Source organism: Prunus avium, chromosome 7 (genome assembly GCF_965620075.1).
Source record: "Prunus avium chromosome 7, drPruAviu1.hap1.1, whole genome shotgun sequence".
NCBI lineage: Eukaryota > Viridiplantae > Streptophyta > Magnoliopsida > Rosales > Rosaceae > Prunus > Prunus avium.
The window spans coordinates 29694789-29719905 of NC_142290.1; the positions used below are offsets into that span (position 1 = coordinate 29694789).

Sequence of the window (25117 nt, forward strand, 5' to 3'; positions counted from 1 at the left end):
ACTTTTTATAATCATTTGGTTTATGAATATGAGGTATTAATCACTCTATGAATCTTTGTATTTGTTAAATTAGAGAGGATTCACTCTAAAATCAATGACAAAATGAGGGAGTTGCAATTTTGGACCTGATTACAGTGACGAAATCAGGAAAATTAAATTACAGTGTCTAAAATTGATTTCGAACTAAATTCCAATGAACAAAATTGTAATTAATTAACCCATTTGTAAAACACGCATATCTGATAAATTCAGATATTGTACTTAATCCATGAAAACTCGAACCTGCAAACCTAATATGTCAAAGTTTGTAACTAGTCAAGTACATACTCTTTACCTTTGGTCAATGCATTGGTGCATCCTTGTGAACTGCGAGGAGATCACATGCAAGAAGTAATTTCTACGAGAGAACTAGGGCATCTGGGCCACGTGAGCATCTGTTCTTTGTTTTGTTTCGTTTGACGAATTTGCCCTCGGGATTTTGTTCAAATTTCGGTGGATTTGTAGCAAACCCATGTTGGAGGTGGTTCTTCTGGTTCAGTAGCCGCTGATTTGAGGTTTGGTATATCTGCTGGTATTGATCTTGTTCTTGTTTGTACAAGAACGCAACAGTGGAAGTGGTCCAATATTCATATATCCCTTCCCAGATGCCTCCAGTACAATTGATTTTTCATTATTGTTGTATTTTTGGCAGGATATAAGTAGCTCATGTACTTGTTCAACAGTTAGTGTGTGCCATTGCAAGAAAAGAGAAAAATGTTGGGAACAATTCATTGTCATACTCTGATACCTACTTACCCCATGTTGTCTTCATTATGCACAAGTTAAGGAGGATTCGAATTTATATCCCTTCAAATAAAATGGACTGGAGAGAAGTCCGCGTGTTTTCAAGCTGGTAAGCATTATATCAAAATTCGAACTTAGGACGTCGATCAGGATATATTGTTATCCTTTTGGTATTGCTTATATAATTGCTTAATGCCAATTAATTAGCTCTATTCTCATGAGAGAAATCAAAATAGAGTTCCTACATGGACTTTCTGGCCCCTCATGTTTATTATGTAAAGTGAACAAAAACATGAGATGATGGTAACTAGCAAGTTCATGTAACGACTCTCTTTCAAGCAAGTCCCGTTAACATTTCTTAACCCAGAATGCTAGGTCTAAACCAACACAATGTGCAGGGTCAGACAACCAAGTACCAAAATGCACATATGGACAGGCTGTGCATATTCCAAAATGAAAAGCATGGCAAATCATATGAGATTTGCGACCCAATCCCCTTCCCACAAACCGTGAGAGAACAATTCAAAAACAATATTTTTACCCAACAGCAGAAATACGTACTTTCACCCTTTGACCCAAAAAGAAAAAAACAATTTCGATAGTTATCTTTTATAGGAGCTAAACTTGTTTCTCATTCTTCAAGTTTTCATTATCTGATCGAGACCCACTTTTGGTTTCTTTTTGGGTAATTTGAAGTCTTATTTCAAGAATGTGGGCTGGGCCAGACCCACTTTCATCTGTGTGGACTTCATATTTTTAACGAGGAGGAAGCCGGCCCAGTCAAAACCAAAGAAGGTAGAAATTACAAGGCACAACTGAGAATTTGAAAAGTATATGCTCTCTCTCACCCCTATACTTTGAAGGAGAAGGGAAGGGAGTTGTGTGACTTCTCTATCCCGGGATGTATACATCATGGGACAAGGAAATATTCATCTGTTGGCATAGCATTTGCCCAAACAATGATCACATCACCAATGCGTGGATTTAATCATCCCTCAAATAGTTGTCTTCCCTTCACTCCCAAGCAAAGAAAATTACCTATCATTCATATCTTTATCAAATTATTCATTTTGCTTGGCCACATGCAAATGAATTGTGCAGAAATATTGGCAGACCAAAAAGAGGAAAAAGTAAAAAAAAATGCAGGCGCCGCTCTCATGGAGAAGGAATAATCATCATAATCATGGTTGTCGTCCACGTCGTTTTTATAATTTTCATTACTAGTTGAAATTATTATTAATTATGGGGGTCCAAATTAGATAAATTCCATGAAACCCGCCTTGTATCCTGCAAATAATCTTTTTAATTAAATCTAATGTGATCATTTAGAGGAGCTTAAAAGTTCAATTATATATTGAGCTCTATAAAACCCCACATATAGACCCCTATATATGCTTGTAACCCAATTCAAGAGTGCGTAGAAAAATGTCTCCTAGTCTCACCCTTTTGTTTGTTATTTTCTGCCTCCTATGTGTCATGATATTGGCTTCTGACCCTGACCCAGTTCAAGACTATTGCATACCAAACCCAAAATTAGGAGCCATAAAAACACCTCTTCACACCTTCCTCCCATGCAAGAACTCATCCGAGGCTACCACCGATGACTTCGTCTTCTCCGGGATGAAGGTGGCCGGAAACTTCACTGACACGGGCCTCGCAGCCATCTCAGTCAACCCAACAATCTTCCCCGGGATCAACACACTAGGGATGTCATTTGTAAGAGCTGACCTCAACGTTGGTGGAATCAATCCACCACATTTTCACCCAAGAGCCACAGAAATATCCCATATAGTGCAAGGGAGTGTTTACTCAGGGTTTGTTGATTCAACCAATAGGGTTTTTGCTAGGGTAATTGAACAAGGGGAAGTCATGGTGTTCCCTAGGGGTCTAGTGCACTTCCAAATGAATGTTGGTAAAAAGCCTGCTACAATTTTTGGAAGCTTCAATAGCCAAAACCCAGGAATGCAAAAGATCCCATCTGCCATTTTTGGGTCTGGGATTAATGATGAGCTCTTGGAGAAGGCCTTTGGATTGAGTTCAAAGCAGATTGGAACTATGAGAAGAAGATTTGATCCAAAAAGGGTGAGGTTCTAAGTTGGTTTGCCCAGAATTGCGGAGGAGCATTTTTATTTAATGTATCTTGTATTGATACAGTAGAAGAAATTGTGTTGGTCATTTAAACCCATGTATTATTTGTGTCTGAAGTGACTTTAAACATGAATTGATGTGCTTCCCCATCCTGAATTGGGCTAGGTGCTGGTAAATGAAATTTTAACATGGTAAACATGCAAGAATTTTCTTTAATCTCGGATTCAATACCTCCGAATCCAAATACTACCAAAAAGCAATCCTGGTTTCGCCTTCTCAAACCCCACTTTTTAAAATTCAATCCCTAAGAAACAATTACATTGTGATGCAACAATATATAAAGGCGGCTGGCTAATACAAGATCTATCATACATACCAAAATGATCAACTGAAATCTTATTCTCTCCGTATCGGAGAAGAAATGCATAAAAAAGTTCATCTGAGGTAGCTCATTAAGCATGTGGAAGGTTACTACCCCTCAGTTAAAAGTGCCTTGACAATGTTATCACACACCCCATCAGCCTGTGGGAAAAAGTGCCCAGCACCTGGCAGCTCATGATAGTGAATCCATGGAAGCCGTTGGGCAATGTAGCGTTGCAGTTCAACACGTACCAAACGATCATCAGCTCCATGCCACAGGTGGACGGAACCTTCATTGTTAGGGAATGGGTTTTCAAGATCCAGAGGGCTGAATTCCCAGGTCCCAAATCCAACAATCAAGTCACGGTGAATGGACTCGAATTCTCCTTGTTGTCTTACCTGTTCCTGAGGAAACCACATTCAAAAACAATGACATCACTTTCTTTTCTGAAAAAATAAAATTATTTCTGTAATAGCATATAGTGTTCACTTGTTTTATGTCAATTGTACCCTCAGATTGAGGCTTCCCTAAGCACATTCAAGTTTCAAAGTCCACAAGTTCCAATGGAAAGATTGAAGTCTAGGAAAAGGAAATGCAAAGCTTCAAAGTTCACACATTCCTATTCCATGACGGGAAATAATATTTAAATCCACAATTCACTAGGTGCCAGATTAGTGTCCTACTAGTCATATGTTCCTACAGTTCCAATGAAATGCTAAGACTAACCACCTCTTAACACTAACCAGAAGGCTTGCAAAGATGTCTCTTGATGCAGTGTAGGCTTCACAGTAGATATTCAAAGTAGATTCATTTGTGAGACAATGAAAACTTTTCTCTTTTTTATAAGCAGCACTCAATTAGTTTCACCAGTACGGATAACCAAGTAATACCTCTGCCCACATGCGAAGGGTCTCAAATTCAATCTATGGGAGGGGAATTATCAATTAGACACATGCTAGAAAACAGGGCAAGGATGTAGTTGGCATGGCTCATTATTTACTTCACAATAGATCGAAGGCATTAACTATAATCCATAGCTTAAAGATCTTACTTGATTCAGCATAAAATCAAAATGGAAAGAAACATAAGGAAACGTTAATCTTCAAATAGCAAACAGACAAAATGACGAGTATAATTTCAAGCATCAGAACTAGACTAATTTTTTGTTGAAAAATCAACCTAATTTTCTAGAAATGCTTACACACAAATTTCAAAACACTAGAAAGGATCTCGGCCTATAAAAAAAATAACTTGATAAACCAAATTAATTTTGAAATTTGGTAACTTATTCAGTAAATGTAGAATATTAAATTTGGCTAATGTCATTATGAAATGGTTTAACTTTAAATTTTAAATAATCTAATTTTATGAAATTTTCGAAAACATGGGGTGCACTGCATACCACATATGTTCCTCTTTTCTCACGCCTAGCAGCCAGGAGTTCTTTGTCTTGGTCAGAAAGAACATCTCTATTGTGAGCCACAACACTTGAAGCGGGAAACCATTTTTGAGTGTTCCAGAAGTAGGTAAGCCAAGGGGTGTAGTGAGACACACGAAGTGCCCATTGGTCTTGCTGAGGCTGTAGGGAATAAGCTTCAGTAGATAGATTTGCAGGAAAACCTGCCCACCAGTAGTTAACCACTGGAGCTATTATTGCTGCTCCTGCAAGCCTGTTATCATTCACACCTAGCATAAGAATAAAAGACATACAATACCTCAATCACCCACCCCCACCCCACCGCACCCTGGCGCCCCCTCTCCTCCCTCTCTCTAACGAGAAAGTCTCAGGTACAACAAACCGACATAACAAATGATACAGGTCCATTCAGTAAATGATATGGGTCCCACAAACAATGATTATGTGTCATTGTAATGAAGATCTGTTGTATTGTGTTGTACTACTTTCTCGTTTCTAACACACAGACACATACATGCAGAACCTGTTCACTTACATTGCTTGAAAAAAATCATACCTGTGAGGGATGTACTTGAGGCAGCTCCAAAGCACCTGTCCACCCATGGATAAACCAATTACATAAAATCTGTGTCCTAAACCCAATTGATCAGCCAGCTCCTCTATATCTGAAGCCATACTCTTCGCTGTGCGCTTTGGATTAGGATCACTTTCTCCATAACCAGGTCTGTCAAAAGACACAATGTAGATCCCCAAGTCTTCAACAGTTTCCTGGGGGAATTCACCATAGGTTAAAATGTGATTAAAGGGAAAATAGATAGATACAAAACAAACCATGAGATAGATACCGGAGACAGGTTTTCAGCAACGACAGCATCATGCCTGCAAGAATCAAAACCGTGAACAAAAACTATTTTATGCTTTGCATTCTCTTTTGGGACCCCATGCTCTTTGTAGGCTAAACGCCTTCCATCACTAAGTTTAATAAATGGTGCTGTAACAGGCGGCCCATCAGGAGAGCCAATTATCTTCGATGGAGGAGGTTGGATTGCCTGATATGTCCATGCCGAAAATCCAATAAACAATGCAGCTAGTGCTTTCGTAAACATCCCTGAAATTTTTGAGTTCTAACTGAATCACAATACAGAGGTTGGAGAAAAAATTCCAACAAATTTGTACTAAATGTTAGCAACAAGAAAGTTTGGACTAATTTATTTGAGTGTCTGATATCAAACACATACAGATTCTGCATCAGATGCATTTAGAACAAATTCTTATTGACAGTTTACAAGAAATTAGGAATCAAACTGACACAAAAAAGGGTTGTAAGATTTCTTAAGTATTCATTTTGCATTCACAGATAAGGCCTTATGGCAATAATATAAAGAATCCTAGTCCCTTATCATTGACGTAATGTTAAAATCAAGCAGCATGAGTTTGTACTTTGATACGTTTATTAAAAATATAGGTCATCAAATTTGAGTGTAGGGTATAGAAGTGAAACATTCGATACAGAATCAGAAAAAGCAAACATGCACTTCGCTTAGTGCCTTCAGAGGCTTGTTGGCTTTCTGCTTAAATGCATGAATGCAGTTAGTTGTTGTCACGCCCCGGACCCGGGGGTCGGTGGAAACCCTGCGCCCGGTGCGTGAGTACAATAAAATAAAAAGAAATACAAAGGGTTTAAAATAAACTTCTTTTATAAAAATAGCTCAAATTTCTTACAACTTTACAATTAATAAATAAAGCTCTATCACTCTCATCTAATTCAGCCTCAACTTGTTTAGTACTTGTCTTGCCCACTAATTCATCTAAAAAATTAAACAAAGTGAGGGATAAGCAACCACCGCTCAGTGAGTAGATTATGTAATATGCCAGTCAAGCAATGCTGTTTTACATACTCTAGAAAATATCATGAAAAGATACACCAATCCAGATCATATCACATCATCCCTTCATATCTCGGTTATGCTTCATAGTATGTAACCAACCACGTGACCCCTATTGGCCTCACTGCCCTATGTCCCCGTGTGGTACATCTATCCCTCGGATATTCCAACATTGAAGTTCTCATGTTCCATGAATACATACTTCATAAATATTCCAATCAATATATATATATATATATATATATATATATATATATATATATAGTGTGAAAGATTGCACCAAATTAGACATGCTTGACTTGAAATAGAGAGATATTTGTAAATAGAACAAATCCACGATAATTCATGGTTTTCATATTTTTATCACAAAATAAGAACTTTTAGAACACATTACATAAACCACTCACCTCGATAATGAGAGCCCTTAAAGAAATTGGCAAGACAACCATATCTATCTTCATGTACTACTACGCATGCCATGAAAACAATAATAGGAAAAGGTTCCTATTCATACTACTACATAGGCGGCAACTACTTTCCTTCAATTGGTCCAATGAATGGCAATTGATAAGGTTTGGTTCCAAGTTTAGATACTTGTTACTGGAGTGCCAACACCTCATGCTCAAATAGAGCTTACTCATCTAGGTACAATGACACATGGAGTCTAAAGTATGTTTTGGATAACAACTAAGCTATTGAACGTGGCTAGCAAGAAACAAGAGATAAAGCTGTCAAAAAAACAATACATACAAATATTACTATTTTTAATAACTAATAAGATAAATTTATGAAAATACAACACGTAGCAAGATAATTATATATATATATATATATATATATATATATATATAAGTTATAAACTAAATATGTAACAAAATATTTAATTTTCTGAAATATAATATATATGTATTTATTTATTTATTTATTTAAAAATACGGGGTTTCACAGTTGTATACTTACTGTTGAAGAAAAATGTGAACCTCCCAACATAATTTCACCACCACTAATTAAATAATGGGGTTTTATTATTTTAGGTTCGACCCATTCGAGACGCAAATCTCTTAATTACAATCCCTTGCTTCAAGGGAAAACCCTTTGATTCCATCATAAAGAAACAGTACGTGTGTGTTTGGTTTTGCAGTTGCTTCCAAGTCCAACCTCAGGGTGCCTACGTATCCCTCGCAGGAATCAAGCCACTCGTAATTCAAAGATTTGCAATGAATAAATGACTCATTACAAAAGGGAGGATTTGTATGAATTTGATTGAAAAAGAGTTTGAGTGAATTTAGCTAAATAAACCAGGGACTCAATTTTGATATGTGTTTTGGGGCGAATTTGGTTAAGAGTAAACCAGGGATTCTATTTGGATTTGAGATTTGGGCGATTGCATCTAGATTGAGTCTCTAGATTGCCTACGTACCCTTTCGAAGGGATCAAACCAACGTAGTTCGGAAATTTGGGTGGAGAAAGATATTTGATTTGTGGGAATTTGGTTGATGTAACCAGTTATTCAAATTTGGTTGTGGTTGTGTCTATTGGGATGCTAGACTGCCTACATACCCTTGAGGGGATCAAACCGACGTAGTTCCAAAATTTGGAAATTAATGGGTAAGTGTGGCCCACTAATTGAGAATTTCTGTTTGAGAGATTTGAATTTAATCTCATTGAAATTTGCATGGTTGGATGACTCATGAGAAATATTGGATAGTTTTGTACCATTTTTCTTGTTGTCAATGTCCAAGAAAAAATAATGAGCCATTTTGATTAACCCACTAATTTTCTAAAATTGACGTTTGCATTTGGGAAAGTATTCTGGCGAATTTAGTTAGGATAAACCAGGGATTCAATTGCGTCTATTGGGATGCTAGACTGCCTACGTACCCTTGACGGGATCAAATCGACATAGTTCCAATGATTGTTTAATTTGCTGGTTTTGTACCACTTGGGTCTTCATTGGGAATTAATGGGACTTTTCTTATTTGAGTCCATTGATCCATAATTTGAGAATTCAGGACTTTACACCAATTATTCACCAATTGGATTTTTAATGGACAAAACCGTTGGGCCTGAGACGAGCCAGTTGTATTTGAGACTGTCGAGTCTTGGAATATTGGCTTGAGATTGCCGGGCCTTGAAAGAGGTGTACACTGCGCCATTTAATTTTCGATTAATGCATTTCCCTTCTCCAGCTGGTTCCTTCACGACTTGATGCTAGAAATAGATGTCTTTTAATTTGATCAAGACACCCAAGGACAAAAATCCTTCTCCTATTGAAATATGTATAGGCCATACTGTTCCTTGTTGGATTTGAAGACAAGAGGCACAAGAAGAACAGGCCCTTTTCCGAATAGGATTAGACCCCATAGAGATGTGCCTCCTCTTCTTTTATCTTTTGCTGACCTTCGTGATGGCTTATCTTCTTTTCTTTCTTTTTTGGTCTTGTTGCTGCAGCAACAAGCCAGGCCTGCGATGCTTTCGTTTTTTTTTATGTCCATTGCATGCGCCATGCCCATGCAAAGAAAGCCAAAGCGAAGACAAACAAACGTGCTATCTTCATCTTTTTTCCTTAGGCCAGTAACACTAGGACATGTGGCTTTCCCTTTCTTCTTTTTTTTTTTTCATATTTTCTTTTGGCTGTGTCTCTCTTCTTTCAAACCAGCAACCCAAACAAAAAATGGCGTACAGCCACTTTTCCTTTCCTTTATTTTTGTTGTTGTTTTTTTTTCTTATTTTGTTGTGGCCTCCTTTCTTTCTCTTCTCTGCTGCCCAATTTTTTCTTTTGATGACATACAGACAGGCACAAGATGAGGACTTCAAGCATGACGTGGGCTATGCGTGGCCTCTCCTCCAAACCTTTTTCTTTGCTGAATTCTCCATTTCAACTGGGTCTGTACGACACAGCCCTCCCTGCAACATGGCTTTCCTTGTTTTTTTTTCAAGGGTCATTATATAATAGGCCCTTGCAACTCTAATAGTCTATACAAAAATTCATCTACATATTAATTTCCAATTAAAAATCAATTTTGAAAACGGATGCCATGAAGGATAAATGTTGCCCATTTCTTGTTATTTATTTACAAAATCCTGCCATTTTTATTATCCAGCGATTTTTCCTAAACAATCCCTAATATCTAGCCTTCCCATTATTATAGTGTTGATGGACTCAACAAATCAAAACATTCTCATAATACGTATAATATATGTTTGTTCATAAATAATATATATAGGTAATTTACCTATACATATTTTCGTAGTAGGTATATTGGATGACATATAATACCTAAATCATAATCGTAAGTACATTAAAATTAATTTAGGTATATTAGATGTCGTATAATGTAGGTATATTGGAATAGATAATTATGTACACGTTTTATAAATTAAAAACAGGTACATAATTCATACTAGGTAAATTATATTTTTCATAAAACAAACAAAAAAAAGATTATTAGTTATTTTTCATAGAACAAGTAATAGGTACATTATTTTTTTCAACATAATTAGTATTTACAGTATTATTCATAAACAATTATAAAGTAGATTATTAGTCATGTATAATTCATAAAAAGAAAATAACATAAACATTTTTATTAAACAAACCGATTACCTAAATCTGTATTTATTGTTAAATTTTAAAAAAATGTTTCCAAATTAATTTCTACATCCAATACAACCATTTGGAGATCTTTCCAAATTCAACGTTTGTCATTATATACAATACAATCCAATTAAAAACTGTTTCCATATTGATTCCTACATTAATATACAAAATGCAATAATGGCTTAGTTGGGGGTATTTTTAGAATCTGAAAGGTACAATAAATCAGATTTTATGCTTAATTAGGTAACTTGCTAAGTTGGATCCTAGTCATGGATTTTTACTTATACAAATTGTGTATTATTTATAGGAACAAAAAGTGAAGGGTTGTAGTTACAGCAAATTGAATTTGAAGGATGTAAGCCAAATTTACTATTTTTTTAAAGACCTCCATCCTTTGTTTTGATTGTTTGCAAACAATCCCCAGATGAGAAATTTAAGGAATGGGCTGCACTACGTGGTTGCATTTTCAAGCTTTGTTTCTCTCCTTTATGTGCACACAGCTGATTTTTATTTTCTGTGAGATTAAACCCCCAATGATTTTGTTTGTGGGTTTTGTACCCAAATTGGATTTGTCATCCAGAGAATTCAGTGAATGAGTTTTATGCCCAAAACGGATATACCATCCGGAGCATTTGATTGAGGGTTACACACCCATGATAGATTTTGTATCCAAGATTTTTTTAGGGTGTAAAAACCCAAAGCCTTGACTGAGGGTGAAACACCAGGCTTTATTTCTAGGGTGCAATACCCAAACTTGATTTCAGGGTGCAAACCCATATTTGTTTTCAAGGTGCAATACCCAAGCTTTGTTTCCGGGGTGCCAAACCCAAAGATGGATTGAACATTCAAGAAATTTTGATTCCAGGGTTGCCATCCATTTGATCGATTAAAGGGTTGCCACCCAACATAGAGGACCTCAAGAGAGGAGCTTTGTTGCAGATGCATCTTTGATTGCTTCTGTCTGTTTTTCCTCCCCAGCCTTTCGGCTCTTCTCTCCTGCCTTTGTGGCCTTGCAGCCCTCTCTTTTTCTTTGAAGCCTCTTGCAGCCTGCCGGCTGCCCCATTTTTCTTTTCTCTCCTCCTTTTTATAGAGTCCTTATGAGAGAGATTTGAGATGGAAGAATTCTGCTTCGAATTGGATTCCTCCTCCCACTCGATCAAATTATCATTTCCTTTATTTATCCCTACCTTTTCTCTAGGGATAAGATCAGGGACTATTTGATATTCATGTTATTTCAAATTTGTTTTGAAAACAAGTGTAAAGGGGTGACCATTCCCACCCAACGTTGTGGGCCAAAAATTATGTAAACCCACACTTATTTTTTTGTGTGTGAATTTTTTTGGTTCAACACTTACTGCTATCCAGATGAAATACAAATATCTTATATCTAATTGTTATTTCAACCTCACTGTAGGATAGGATTTTCCCCTCACGAATTACCGCAAGGAGAACCAAACCTTTTTTTTTTTTCTTTTTTTTTTCGTTTTGACAAATGATGAAATCTCAAAGATCACACTGCTAATACAATCACAAATTTGAAGCATATAAGATACCATTTGTTAAATGTTTATCATGCAAGTCAAAATTACTCATTTTCCCTTAATTACTTCTTTTGGTGCATTAAATAGGATCAAACCATGATCTATCCTAGTCCTAACCCAACATATCACAGCTCAACTTGAAGACATTTATTTAACTTTCAACAGTATCAGTAAATGATGCAACAATTAGTCAATTTCAGTTTTTTCTTATTGAAAAAAACAGAACCCTCTGATTAGTATTGTAAATATAATTACAAAAGTGAAGAAAAGAAAAAGTTGGTCTCTTATTCTTATCGTTATTTTGGAAGAAATGAAAACTCAGCCAACTTAATCACAGATAAGGCTTGCTAAGTAAAACTTTTAAATCTAATTATACCCCATATAATGAAAAACTCCTCAAACAAACACAGTTCTTATATTCTGGTCTTGCATTTTTCTCATAGAGCAAACAGAAGTTGGTGCTGACTTAAAACAAAACGAGGTACAATGTATAACATTAAATCAAATTACCAAAACAAATAAAGATAAACAGGAAAAAGAAGAAGCAAGAAAAACCCACCTGGAGGAAGCTGGAAGGAACTATTTTCCCTGGCTATTCTGGTGTGAGCTCTGGCCGACGCCACTGATATCTTCCTGTTCACTCCTCCCGCCATTTCCACCAACCCACAAGATCAATCAGAGATTCACAGTCAGGCTTAGCGAAAGAAAGAGAAAGCCTTTCTGGGTTTCAGAGAGAGAGACTGAGAGAGAGAGATGAGATCGAAGAGTTCTGTCATGGACAAAGACCGGTGACTAGGCCGTATAAAGAGAGTTTGTGACTGTCAGTGTCGGTGAGTGTTGCCAATTGTTAATATGCAAAACAGTAAAAGTCAATTAGTGAACAAATCATATAATTCGAAACTAAACCATATATGATTCTCATCACAAAGAAGGTTACATAACCAACTATTGGAGAAAAGTTTACCATAAATAGGAGTTTATTGTGTAATTTTATCCTCTCATTTAATACGCTTGCATCTTTGTTTGTATTTTGTCTTTTGTCTTTTGTCTTATCTTTAGCTCAGGTTATGCAAAAGAATATTCTAAAGAAAATATGTGTGGCTAAGGCTTTCCTCTTACTTGAAGCCTTCCTAGATTGTGGTTGTGGGCATTATTAAATGTTGGTTTTTTGTTCTGGGCTTCAAGATCTAGGATCCACGGTCATGATCTGTTTGCTTGAAGCCTTCCTAGATGTCAACTTCCTATTGGTTGCTAAATGCGCTTGATTAGGATTGATCCAAACGTGTGGGCTCGAATTCAATTATTTGGAAAATGGATTATTCTGACAAATGAGGTTGTGGGCTTTAAATGTTGCTTTTTGGTTCTGGGCTTCAAGATCTAGGATCTACGGTCATGATCTGTTTGCAATTCAGGACAGGTCCAGAATAAAGACAACCTTCTTTTTTCTTTTTCTTTTTCTTATACAAGCGATATTGGGAAAGAGGGGAATTGAACCTAGCATCTCATGGTCATCCTTTTCTTTGTTTAGTACTTTTCCCAAAGGGTTAATAAGGAGTTGGGTTATCCCCCTATTGGCCAATTGGTTTTGGGGTGAAACCTCAACTTCCTTCATTGTATTAGAGGGTGAAAGCCCTACAGCAATAGTTCCATGTTACCCAATATATTGTCCACGTGTTAGGCTTGAAATGTCGCCATACGTGGGGGGTGCGTGAGAGTGTCAAGGTGAAAATATCCCACATTGGAAAGTTGAGAAACCTAAGAGCAACTCCAGCGAAGAGCTGAGCCCAAGGCTGGGGGGAGGCAAAAAAAAAAAGAGGTTCCAGCGAGGAGCCCAGGCCCGGGGAGGGGGGGGGGGGGAGGGGGAGTGGGACCCACCAACACGGGCTGGCCCGAAGGCCAGTTTCGCTTGAGACCCAAACCGAGGGCTGATGACGTGCGCGCGACTTCAGCGCGCGGCTTCAACGGGTAGAAGCCAGCTGTCAAGCCCTGGGCGCTCCGATTTGCTTCTCTCCTCCAATCCAACGGCAGGCTTTTTTTTGGCAATAAAATTATGAAAAAAAAAAAATTGAATTTTTTTTAAAAAAATACCAAAATATTCTGAATTTTTTTTTCTATAAATACCTTTCAATACCCTTCACTTTCAACACCAATCCTCATACATTTTCTTCTACTTCTACTATTATTCACTCTTTACTCAACATTTTCCTCTCTTTCAAATTGTATTTTTATTTCTTATATTTATGGCTTCTTCTATCGAAACCGGAGGGGTATGGAGCACCATGGAAGATGTTTCCTTATGTGAGGCTTGGCTCCAAATTTGTCATTGTCCCGTGACACGCAATGAGATGAAATTTTTTCATATGTGGAAAAAAATTCATGCCGAATTTTGTGAAAAAATTCCAGGGTCGACTCGTACGGAAATGGCATTGTCTAGTAGGTGGAAAATTCTCAATAAAGAGTTGGGAAAATGGAGGGATGCCTTGGCTAAAGCGATGGACAACCATAGAAGCGGGGAAAATCTTAGTAACGAGGTAAGTATTTTGTAATTTGAGTTTTATTAAGTTTAATGTCCTAATATATATATATTATGTTTATTGCATTTTCAATATTTTGTTAATATTTCTTGCACTTCCAATATATTTGTAAGGTTAATTGCATTTCCATTTTTTTTTTTTTTTTGTTACTTGCATATCCAATATATTTTAAATATTTCTTGCATGTCCATTTTTTTTTTTAAATAGATGATTCAAGCACAAATGTGGTTTGGTGCAATTGGGCAAGGCAAAAAAAGTTTCAACCATCATGAATGTTGGGACGTGGTGAAAAATTGCAAACGCTTCAGAATAATTCCCACGGGTCCCGCCGTTATGTTAAACGAGACGCCACTCCGTGATTCAATGACATCGGATTCACCTGTCAATTCCCCTACAAGTCAAGACTCACCCATCGAAAAGGAGCCAAGGCCCAATGGCCGAAAGGCTGCGAAGGCAAAGAAAGGGGGTAATTCGAGTAGTAATACATCAAAATTTTTGGAGGAAATTGCAAGGAAGAGCGCCATAAGAGTTGAAATGGAGCTGAAACGCCAAGACAACGAGATGGCAATGCAAGCACAATATGCACAAGAAAGGGAGTATTTGTGTCACATCCCGGATCGGCTCCGCCGTAGCACGATATTGTCCGCTTTGGGCCCCCCCTCTCTGGCCCTCACGGTTTTGTTTCTAGGAGCTCACGACCAACTTCCCAGTGGGTCACCCATCCTGGGATTGCTCTCTCCCCCAACTCGCTTAACTTCGGAGTTCCTACAACTCCGAAGCCAGTGAGCTCCCAAAAGGCCTCGTGCTAGATTGATGCGGGCATGTACATACAAGGCACATCAACCCCCTCTCCGTTGGTCAAAGTGGGATCTTACAATTTGCGGAAAAAAGAGATGGACAAAACGGATCGAGAAACTACGGCGATGGATACAAGCCATATGTCCCCTGAAACAAAACAATTTTGGAAGCTAGAACGAAGGGATGTATGAAAAGAAGACTTTTCCGGGATGATGGGCCTAGCAACACGGATTGGTTAAATGATCAAAACCATTAAATTAGTTGGCATACCTTTTATGTATTTGTATTTTTCATGTTTTCTATTAAAGTTCTTGTAATTCATGTATTTTATTTTAGTAGTATTAATTCTTAATGACTTGTATTGGCTTTCTTTATTTAATAAACAAAGCATTCAATAAAATACCTTTTTATTCAACATATTCCATACATCAAACAAAACATAATTTAAAGGAAAAACCACAACCAAAGCATAATAAATAATAAAAACAAAAACTACAAACAAGGCACAATAATAATAACAAACCACAACCAAACCATAATAAATAAAAAACAACACAACCAAACCATAAATACATAAAACCTAACCAAAGCATCTATTCTCCATCATTCATCTTCATTGCCTTTCACTGCCCATAGATGCTCCATCAAGTCAAGTTGACGTCTTTCATGAATATACGAAGATTGCATCTCTGTATATCGATCTATCATACGGGTCATGAAACGACCATCCCTAACCAACGAATCCAGCTCAAACGGTTCTCCACTTGGCCCCATGGGCCTTTCATAAATTCGTGTCAAGGCCGTGTTCATGGGATCCAGTTCGTAGACCTCTGTAGCTTTATAATCATACTCATCCTCCACAATCATATTATGGAGGATGATGCACATCCTCATAATGCTTCTGAGGACCTCCTCATCAAACATACGGGCTGCACCTCGAATAATCAACCAACGAGCTTGAAGGATGCCAAAACACCTTTCGACATCTTTCCTGTATTTTTCTTGATATGTAGCAAATAATTTTTGCTTTTGGGGTTGGGGATTCGGAATGGATTTGACAAATGTGGTCCACCTCGGGTAGATACCGTCAGCTAGATAATACCCCGTCTGGTAGACTGTATTGTTGACTTGATAGGTGATATTGGGGCCTTGGCCGCTCAAAACATCGTTGAAGACCGGGGATTGACCCAGCACGTTGAGGTCATTTTGGGATCCAGCTATTCCAAAAAAGGCATGCCAAACCCATGTGTCGAAGCTAGCAACGGGTTCAAGGATGATACTTTTTTGGCCTTTTCTATTTCCGTAATCACCTTGCCAGGCAGTTGGGCAATTCTTTCATTGCCAGTGCATGCAGTCGATGCTACCAATCATTCCCGGAAATCCTCGAGATTCAGCTTTTTGTAGAAGCCGTTGGAGGTCCCTGAGAGCAGGTCTACGCAGGTAGTCCCTAGTGTACAGAGTTTCAACTGCATCACAAAATCTTACCAAGGCCTCCAACGTAGTAGACTTCCCCATCCGGGCAATCTCATCCACTTGATCAGCATATGCTCCATACGCCAACATTCATATAACAGCTGTAAGCTTTTGCTCCGGAAGAAGTCCGACAACCCCAGCAGCATCACACTTTTGAACAAAGTATGCATCATAATTGCAAATATCATGCATGACTTTATTGAACAAATGGGGTTGCATTCTATATCGCCTTCGAAAATCAACATCAGAGTACAAACAAGTTGGGATAAAATAATCTTCCAAAAGATTCTTACCCCGAGACTGACTATGTCTGTCCACATTCCGGCGACGACCGACTTCTGAACCACGGTGGCGACCTTGGTTCTCTTCATCAAGCATAGCCACTGCTATGACAACTTGTTCATCTTCTTCTCTCTGCAACATATTTCTTTCATCTGCTCTACGGCTTCTCTCATTTGTTTCTCGCTCTTGCCTCTCCAAGCATCTCCTAAAATCTTCCATTTGAGAACGGAGTATGAATTCTAAACTCTCAGAAATGAAAATATAGAAAGATGTGGTGTGAGAGGTATGAGCTGAGCCTCTGGATTTATAGAAAATTTTGGCTAGATAAAGATGCCACGTGGCTTGATTTGATTGGATGAAAATCTTAACTGAAATTTGAAATTCATCCAAAATTTGAAATTTATCTGAATTTTGAATTTTGAAATTCATCCGAAATTTGAACACAAAACTCTTATCCGGAAATTTTATCCGATTATGAATAGTCTTGACACGTAGGAACCCGAAAATCTTGTCCGAATTAATTATTGAGGTAAAAAAATTTGTGAAAAAAACAAAAAAAATGAATAGTAACTGCCCTTAGTGTTCGGTTCATTTTTACACATGATTTTTCATGTTATTCACCTATTATTTTGAGTTAGTTCTTGACATTTTATAGCTTTTTACTTCCTTTTTGTGTTTTCTTAGATTTTACCTTGGTTAGAATGAAAATGAGCTAAAAGTGCATTATTGGTTATAAATTCTGTTTTTGTTCATTTTCGTAGGTCAACTTCTTGGCCCGGGATCAACATGATATGGTGCTCGAATGAGGTGAAGATCTTCATGAAACTTGTTCCAATGGATGTTAACTACAACATATCCAAATTTGAGCTCCATTGGACAAGTATTGCCTATCCAACCAATCCAGCATGTTACCATAGCTCTAGAAATCCGAAGTAGTCCAGCTTTTACCTCCAATGTGTCACTTGATTCTTCTTGTTACCATAACACTTGGTAACAAGAATTTACCTTAGTGAAAGAGATATTTTCTGAGGCAAAGAGCATATTTTCAAGGACAAAGCTTCATCATGGCAAGGGGACAATGGGTGAAGGCTTTGGAGGAAAGAATGAATTTTATATTCAAAGTGTGAGCTGTAAATTGATGGGCAAGGGAAAGGTGAGTGCAATCTGAAGTATGAGAGGCTTTTGAACGTGGGTAACCTGGCATTCTATCATTCCAAAACTTTGCAGAGATTTTGAGAGCTAGAGAGCAAGAAGGAGGAGAGCAAGGAGCAACCAAGGGGAGGGAAGAATGGCATAACAATTAGAGAGAACCTTGGGGAGCCTTGAGGCAAGGATCCAAGGGGTTGAAGATGCATTCTCTTTCTCCTCTTTGTTCTTAGTTTCTTTCATTTTATTTGTTTCTTGTAATTTCTTAGTTTCAATGTAACTTCTTATTTAGCTAGGGCTTAGGTTGAAGCCCTAAACATGAAAACCTTATTGTTTTGATGCTTGAGTGTATGAATTTCTAGATATTGTTGATGAATTCCAATTCACCAAATTAATCTATCCTTGATGTATGTTCTTTTTTGATTGATCACCTTTGAAAGCATGCTTCTTGAGGTTGTTGGGATTATGTGTATCTTCATGTTATCCTAAGCAATAAATGGGTGAAGTAAGAATCATCCATGTGAATTGGTTTCTTGAATACCTAATGTAAACACCATGCTATTATGATTCTTGTGATGTTCATATTCTCTTTGAACTTAATGGGTTTTTCTTGTAATTGAATCAAAGTACTAAGCACACCTAGATTCGATTATAGGGAAGGCACAAGTATTGTAGCACTCGTACTGCACTTTACGTACATTAGAGAGAATCAATGCGTCTTGAGCCACTCGTACTGGTCTTGATTGCGAACATCTTCAACAACACGTTTAGAGTTCATCACTTGAGTATTTATGAACTTGGGTAGAATTGTTTAGGGTGGATTCCGAAACCCTAGTGTTTGTTACATTTTAATTTCACATTGTGATAATTCATCTCTGCTATTCTCATTTAAATTCAAAGTCCATTTACTTTCATGCAATAGAAATAGGTCACTTGAACCAAACCAAACCCCCCCCCCCCCTCCCCCAATGTGTGTGTGAGTTGTGTGTTTGATACGTTGTGTGTCTTGTTTACTAAATTCTGTTTATTTTTGTAACTGTTTTGGACTTTTGGTCCGCGCTGTATTCTTCGTTTTTGTGTGCTGAATCCAACCGTATAAAGAACGTGAAATTTGGATAAACGGTTGGAAAGTTATAGGCAAAACACTGGACAGAGGTCGAAACTGGAAAAACAGAGAAACGAATCTGCCCAAAAACGACCGGTCGTTACTGTTCAGGCGACCGGTCGCACATGAATCTGCCCAAAAACGACTGATCGCACTGTTCATGAGCACTGTTCATGAGCACTGTTCACTGGTGATAAATAGGTGATAAAAGGGTGATAGAAAGTGCTGTTTCTGTTTTTCTTTGGTTTCTTGTGTTGTTTCATTTCTTTTACACTTCTTTACTTATTTTTAGTTTCCATTTTGCATTTGTGCATTTGTGGTGTGTTAATTAAGTGTTCTCTTTGTACTCGAATTAGAACTTATAGGAAGCCGACAAGTTCTTCGTGGGATCGACCCCGTACTTACATAATCTATACTTCATTAGATTCGTGCACTTGCGGGTATTTTTAATTGGTTGTTTGCACATTAATTTGTGTCTTTTTAGGAATGCAACACTTAGCCATGACAACGGGTGGAAACACAAAATACTATTTGCAAGGGCAACTACTATTCACGTGAATAGTGGCTGCCCTAGCTCCCCCCTTGCCATGGCTAAGGGCAAATGGGTGGAGTTGCTCTAACAATGGCTTATAAGGAGTTAGGCTATTCCCCCATTGCCAATTGGTTTTGAGGTGGAACCTCAACTTCCTCATTTTCTATTTCACACCCCCAAAGATTTGGTTCATTTTGAAGAAAAATATTGTTATTTAAAACATCTCAATTATTGTTAACGCTTACTACATAGAAAATTTTCTCTCAATCTCACTCAATTGCAGATCCCTTTTTCTATTAAGCTCATTCAAGATGTTCATGATGAGCCACAAACAATAACCCAAAATTTTTTTTACAAAAATAAAAGAAGAAGAAGAACCATAACCAAAAAGTTATGATGCCTAAATATCAATGAATCCATATGAAATTCATAAGGTTTCTTGTGGGTTATTTTTTTTTCCTGATAGATGAAATCGTTACCATTGAGGCGACCGCCACTACATACGTTGATCACCGACCACTGCACATCAACTAGAGACACCACCTACACCAACAAAGTCAGGAGGCTCTGAGCTTCTACTATAGTTGACGACACCAGCAACAGAAGTGCAAAACCCCGTCAGTCTTGTGACTACCCAACACCAAAAAACAATTTTCCTTTCCCTTCATCGTCTATGTTCTCTACACTGAAACTTCCTTAAGAAAACATCTAAAAAATTGTATTGATGTTTAATTAATACTAGCCTCTCTGCACGCGCTTCCGCGCCTGCGAGAGGTTTTCTTTTTTAAAAATTAAATTTATTTTAGAATTAAAAAAGATAATAGGTAGTTGTGTTCCATAAAAATAGGATCTATTATCTGATTTTTCTTTTAATTTTATTTTCTTAAAATATGAAAAGTGTGAATTTACCATATTATCCTCATTTAATTAATAATTTCAATTCTTAATGTTTGCATTAATTAAGGGCATTTTCTGGTATTTTGAATGTTTCACCATTCTCTACCTTTTGCTTTATATATATAGATTTAATAGAAATAATCATCATAATCATGGTTGTCGTCCACGTCGTTTTTGTTCATTATTTGAATGAAGCAATATAATTTTCATTGTATAATTAAATCTAATGTGATCATTTAGAGGAGCTTAAAAGTTCAATTATATATTGAGTTCTATAAAACCCCACATAGACCCCTATATATGCTTGTAACCCAATTCAAGAGCGCGTTTGTACCAAGAAAAATGTCTCCTAGTCTCACCCCTTTGTTTGTTAATTTCTGCCTCCTATGTGCCATGACATTGGCTTCTGACCCTGACCCAGTTCAAGACTATTGCATACCAAACCCAAAATTAGGTGCCATAAAAACACCTCTTCACACCTTCCTCCCATGCAAGAACTCATCCGAGGCTACCACCGATGACTTCGTCTTCTCCGGGATGAAGGTGGCCGGAAACTTCACTGACACGGGCCTTGCAGCCATCTCGGTCAACCCAACAATCTTCCCCGGGATCAACACACTAGGGATGTCATTTGTAAGAGCTGACCTCTACGTCGGTGGAATCAATCCACCACATTTTCACCCAAGAGCCACAGAAATATCCCATATAGTGCAAGGGAGTGTTTACTCAGGGTTTGTTGATTCAACCAATAGGGTTTTTGCTAGGGTAATTGAACAAGGGGAAGTCATGGTGTTCCCTAGGGGTCTAGTGCACTTCCAAATGAATGTTGGTAAAAAGCCTGCTACAATTTTTGGAAGCTTCAATAGCCAAAACCCAGGAATGCAAAAGATCCCATCTGCCATTTTTGGGTCTGGGATTAATGATGAGCTCTTGGAGAAGGCCTTTGGATTGAGTTCAAAGCAGATTGGAACCATGAGAAGAAGATTTGATCCAAAAAGGGTGAGGTTCTAAGTTGGTTTGCCCAGAATTGCGGAGGAGCATTTTTATTTAACGCATCTTGTATTGATACAGTTGAAGAAATTGTGTTGGTCATTTAAACCCATGTATTATTTGTGTCTGAGGTGGTTTTAAACATGAATTGATGTGCTTCCCCATCCTGAATTGGGCTAGGTGCTGGTAAATGAAATTTTAACATGGTAAACATGCAAGAATTTTCTTTAATCTCAGATACAATTCCTCTGAATCCAAATTCTACCAAAAAGCAATCCCGGTTTCGCTTTCTCAAACCCAACTTTTTAAAATTCAATCCCTAAGAAACAATTTCATTGTGATGCAACAATATATAAAGGTAGCTGGCTAATACAAGATCTATCATACATACCAAAATGATCAACTGAAATCTTATCTCTCCGTCTGGGAGAAGAAATGCACAAAAAAGTACATCTGAGGTAGCTCATTAAGCATGTGGAGGGTTACTACCCCTCAGTTAAAAGTGCCTTGACAATGTTATCACACACCCCATCAGCATATGGGAACAAGTGCCCAGCACCTGGCAGCTCATGATAGTGAATCCATGGAAGCCGTTGAGCAATGTAGCGTTGCGGTTCAACAGGTACCATACAATCATCAGCTCCATGCCACAAGTGGACGGAACCTTCATTGTTAGGGAATGGGTTTTCAAGATCCAGAGGGCTGAATTCCCAGGTCCCAAATCCAACAATCAAGTCACGGTGAATGGACTCGAATTCTCCTTGTTGTCTTACCTGTTCCTGAGGAAACCACGTTCAAAAACAATGACATCACTTTCTCTTCTGAAAAAATAAAATTATTTCTGTAATAGCATATAGCGTTCACTTGTTTTATGTCAATTGTACCCTCGGATTGAGGCTTCCCTAAGCACATTCAAGTTTCAAAGTCCACAAGCTACACACACAGAGAGAGAGAGAGAGAGAGAGAGAGAGAGAGAGCAGACAGAGAGCAGAGATGTAACAAAGCATGTCATCAAATATCAGCATCATTTTCTGAGTATCTAACATCCAAAGCCAACTGATGCAATTACTGTGCACTGCAAGCACATGGTTTGTAAAAGACATTAACAAGAGTTGTTACATCCCGCCCCCCGGGGGGGGGGGGAAGATGGTGCCATGCGGGTCTCTAAAGTTAATGTATCTATAACAAACCTTGCATATTTAATCAAGGATTATACACTTAGTCAGGAGAAACCCCAAATTTTAGAGGTTGATACAGAGAAGTACAAATATACAGATATAGAGACCACAACCACGGTTATCTTAAAATGTAGTTCCCATGAAAGCTTCATCTATGATAAAGTGAAAACAAAACTGTTCATAAAATAGGGATCTAATTATTGGGAAGGGAAATGCAAAAGCTTCAAAGGTTTCTCATTGCTATTCCATGAAGAAGAAAAAAATTTAAATCCAGAATTCACAAGATGCCAGATTAATGCCCTATTAGGCATATGTAATATGTTCCCACAGTTCCAATGGAAAGATTGAAGTCTAGGAAACGGAAATGCAAAGCTTCAAAGTTCTCACATTGCTATTCCATGACAGGAAATAATATTTAAATCCACAATTCAGATTAGTGTCCTACTAGTCATATGTTCCTACAGTTCCAATGAAATGCTAACACCAACCACCTCTTAACACTAACCAGAAGGCTTGCAAAGATGTCTCTTGATGCAGTGCAGGCTTCACAGTAGATATTCAAAGTAGATTCATTTATGAGACAATGAAAACTTTTCTCTTTTTTATAAGCAGCACTCAATTAGTTTCACCAGTATGGGTAACCAAGTAATACCTCTGCCCACATGCGAAGGGTCTCAAATTCAATCTATGGGAGGGGAATTATCAATTAGACACATGCTAGAAAACAGGGCAAGGATGTAGTTGGCATGGCTCATTATTTGCTTCACAACAGATCGAAGGCATTAACTATAATCCATAGCTTAAAAGATCTTACTTGATTCAGCATAAAATCAAAATGGAAAGAAACATAAGGAGTTAATCTTCAAATAGCAAACAGACAAAATGATGAGTATAATTTCAAGCATCAGAACTAGACTAATTTTTTGTTGAAAAATCAGCCTAATTTTCCAGAATGTTTACGCATAAATTTCAAAACACTAGCAAGGATCTCGGCCTATAAAAAAATAACTTGATAAACCAAATTAATTTTGAAATTTGGTAACTTATTCAGTAAATGTAGAATATTAAATTTGGCTAATGTCATTATGAAATGGTTTACTTTAAATTTTAAATAATCTAATTTTATGAAAGTTTCCAAAACATGGGGTGCATACCACATATGTTCCTCTTTTCTCAAGCTTAGCCATGAGTTCTTTGTCTTGGTCAGAAAGAACATCTCTACTGTGAGCCACAACACTTGAAGCGGGAAACCATTTTTGAGTGTTCCAGAAGTGGGTAAGCCAAGGGGTGTAGTGAGACACACGAAGTGCCCATTGGTCTTGCTGAAGCTGTAGGGAATAAGCTTCAGTAGATAGATTTGCAGGAAAACCTGCCCACCAGTAGTTAACCACTGGAGCTAATATTGCTGCTCCTGCAAGCCTGTTATCATTCACACCTAGCATAAGAATAAAAGACATACAATACCTCAATCACCCACCCCCACCCCACCCTGCCGCCCCCTGGCCCCCCCTCTCTTCCCTCTCTCCCTCTCTCCCTCTCTCTAATGAGAGTCTCAGGTACAACAAACCGATATAACAAATAATACAGGTCCATTCAGTAAATGATATGGGTCCCACAAACAATGATTATGTGTCATTGTATGAAGATCTGTTGTATTGTGTTGTACTACTTTCTCGTTTCTAACACACAGACACATACATGCAGAACCTGTTCACTTACATTGCTTGTAAAAAATCATACCTGTGAGGGATGTACTTGAGGCAGCTCCAAAGCACCTGTCCACCCATGGAGAAACCAATTACATAAAATCTGTGTCCTAAACCCAATTGATCAGCCAGCTCCTCTATATCTGAAGCCATACTCTTCACTGTGCGCTTTGGATTAGGATCACTTTCTCCATAACCAGGTCTGTCAAAAGACACAATGTAGATCCCCAAGTCTTCAACAGTTTCCTGGGGGAATTCATCATAGGTTAAATGTGATTAATGGGGAAATAGATAGATACAAAACAAACCATGAGATAGATACCGGAGACAGGGTTTCAGCAACGACAGCATGATGCCTGCAAGAATCAAAACCGTGGACAAAAACTATTTTATGCTTTGCATTCTCTTTTGGGACCCCATGCTCTTTGTAGGCTAAACGCCTTCCATCACTAAGTTTAATAAACGGTGCTGTAACAGGCGGCCCATCAGGAGAGCCAATTATCTTCGATGGAGGAGGCTGGATTGCCTGATATGTCCATGCCGAAAATCCAATAAACAATGCAACTAGTGCTTTCGTAAACATCCCTGAAATTTTTGAGTTCTAACTGAATCACAAGGGTTGGAGAAAAAGCTCCAACAAATTTCTACTAAATGTTTGAGCAACGAGAAAGATTGGACTAATTTATTTCATTGTCTGATATCAAACACATACAGATTCTGCATCAGATGCATTTAGAACAAATTCTTATTGACAGTTTACAAGAAATTAGGGATCAAACTGACACAAAAAAGGGTTGTA

At 37.8% G+C, this 25117-nt stretch overlaps 3 protein-coding genes and 2 pseudogenes across 4 annotated transcripts in view; 2 read left to right on the plus strand and 3 right to left on the minus strand.

Annotated features, from left to right (window-relative positions):
* Positions 1-2168: 2168 nt before the first annotated feature.
* LOC110753560 (germin-like protein subfamily 3 member 2) lies at positions 2169-3389 on the plus strand. Its single transcript, XM_021954485.2, has one exon. The coding sequence runs from the start codon at positions 2209-2211 to the stop codon at positions 2875-2877; it is 669 nt and encodes a 222-aa protein (XP_021810177.2). The 5' UTR covers positions 2169-2208; the 3' UTR covers positions 2878-3389.
* Positions 3138-12497, minus strand: LOC110753558 (alpha/beta-Hydrolases superfamily protein). 2 transcript variants are annotated; one of them, XM_021954482.2, is made up of 5 exons: positions 12237-12497; positions 5495-5757; positions 5206-5417; positions 4635-4902; positions 3138-3636 (listed from the first exon to the last, which is right to left on the minus strand). In XM_021954482.2, the coding sequence occupies exons 1-5, from the start codon at positions 12328-12330 to the stop codon at positions 3343-3345; spliced, it is 1131 nt and encodes a 376-aa protein (XP_021810174.1). In that variant the 5' UTR covers positions 12331-12497; the 3' UTR covers positions 3138-3342. The 2 variants fall into 2 exon arrangements, with proteins under 2 accessions (XP_021810174.1, XP_088112126.1); XM_088256000.1 differs by lacking the exon at positions 12237-12497 and adding an exon at positions 6943-7009.
* Positions 12498-15612: 3115 nt separating this feature from the next.
* LOC148293301 (uncharacterized) lies at positions 15613-16572 on the minus strand (annotated as a pseudogene).
* Positions 16573-20744: 4172 nt separating this feature from the next.
* On the plus strand, positions 20745-21663 carry LOC110753561 (germin-like protein subfamily 3 member 2 pseudogene; annotated as a pseudogene).
* A 52-nt stretch (positions 21664-21715) lies between these two features.
* Positions 21716-25117, minus strand: part of LOC110753559 (uncharacterized) — a 4714-nt gene continuing 1312 nt past the window's right edge. Inside the window, exons 2-5 of the mRNA XM_021954483.2 lie at positions 24641-24903; positions 24353-24564; positions 23767-24031; positions 21716-22213 (exon numbers count right to left, since the gene is read on the minus strand). Coding sequence (XP_021810175.2) covers positions 21920-22213; positions 23767-24031; positions 24353-24564; positions 24641-24903 — 1034 coding nt within the window. The 3' untranslated portion in view covers positions 21716-21919. The remainder of the gene's footprint in view (positions 22214-23766; positions 24032-24352; positions 24565-24640; positions 24904-25117) is intronic.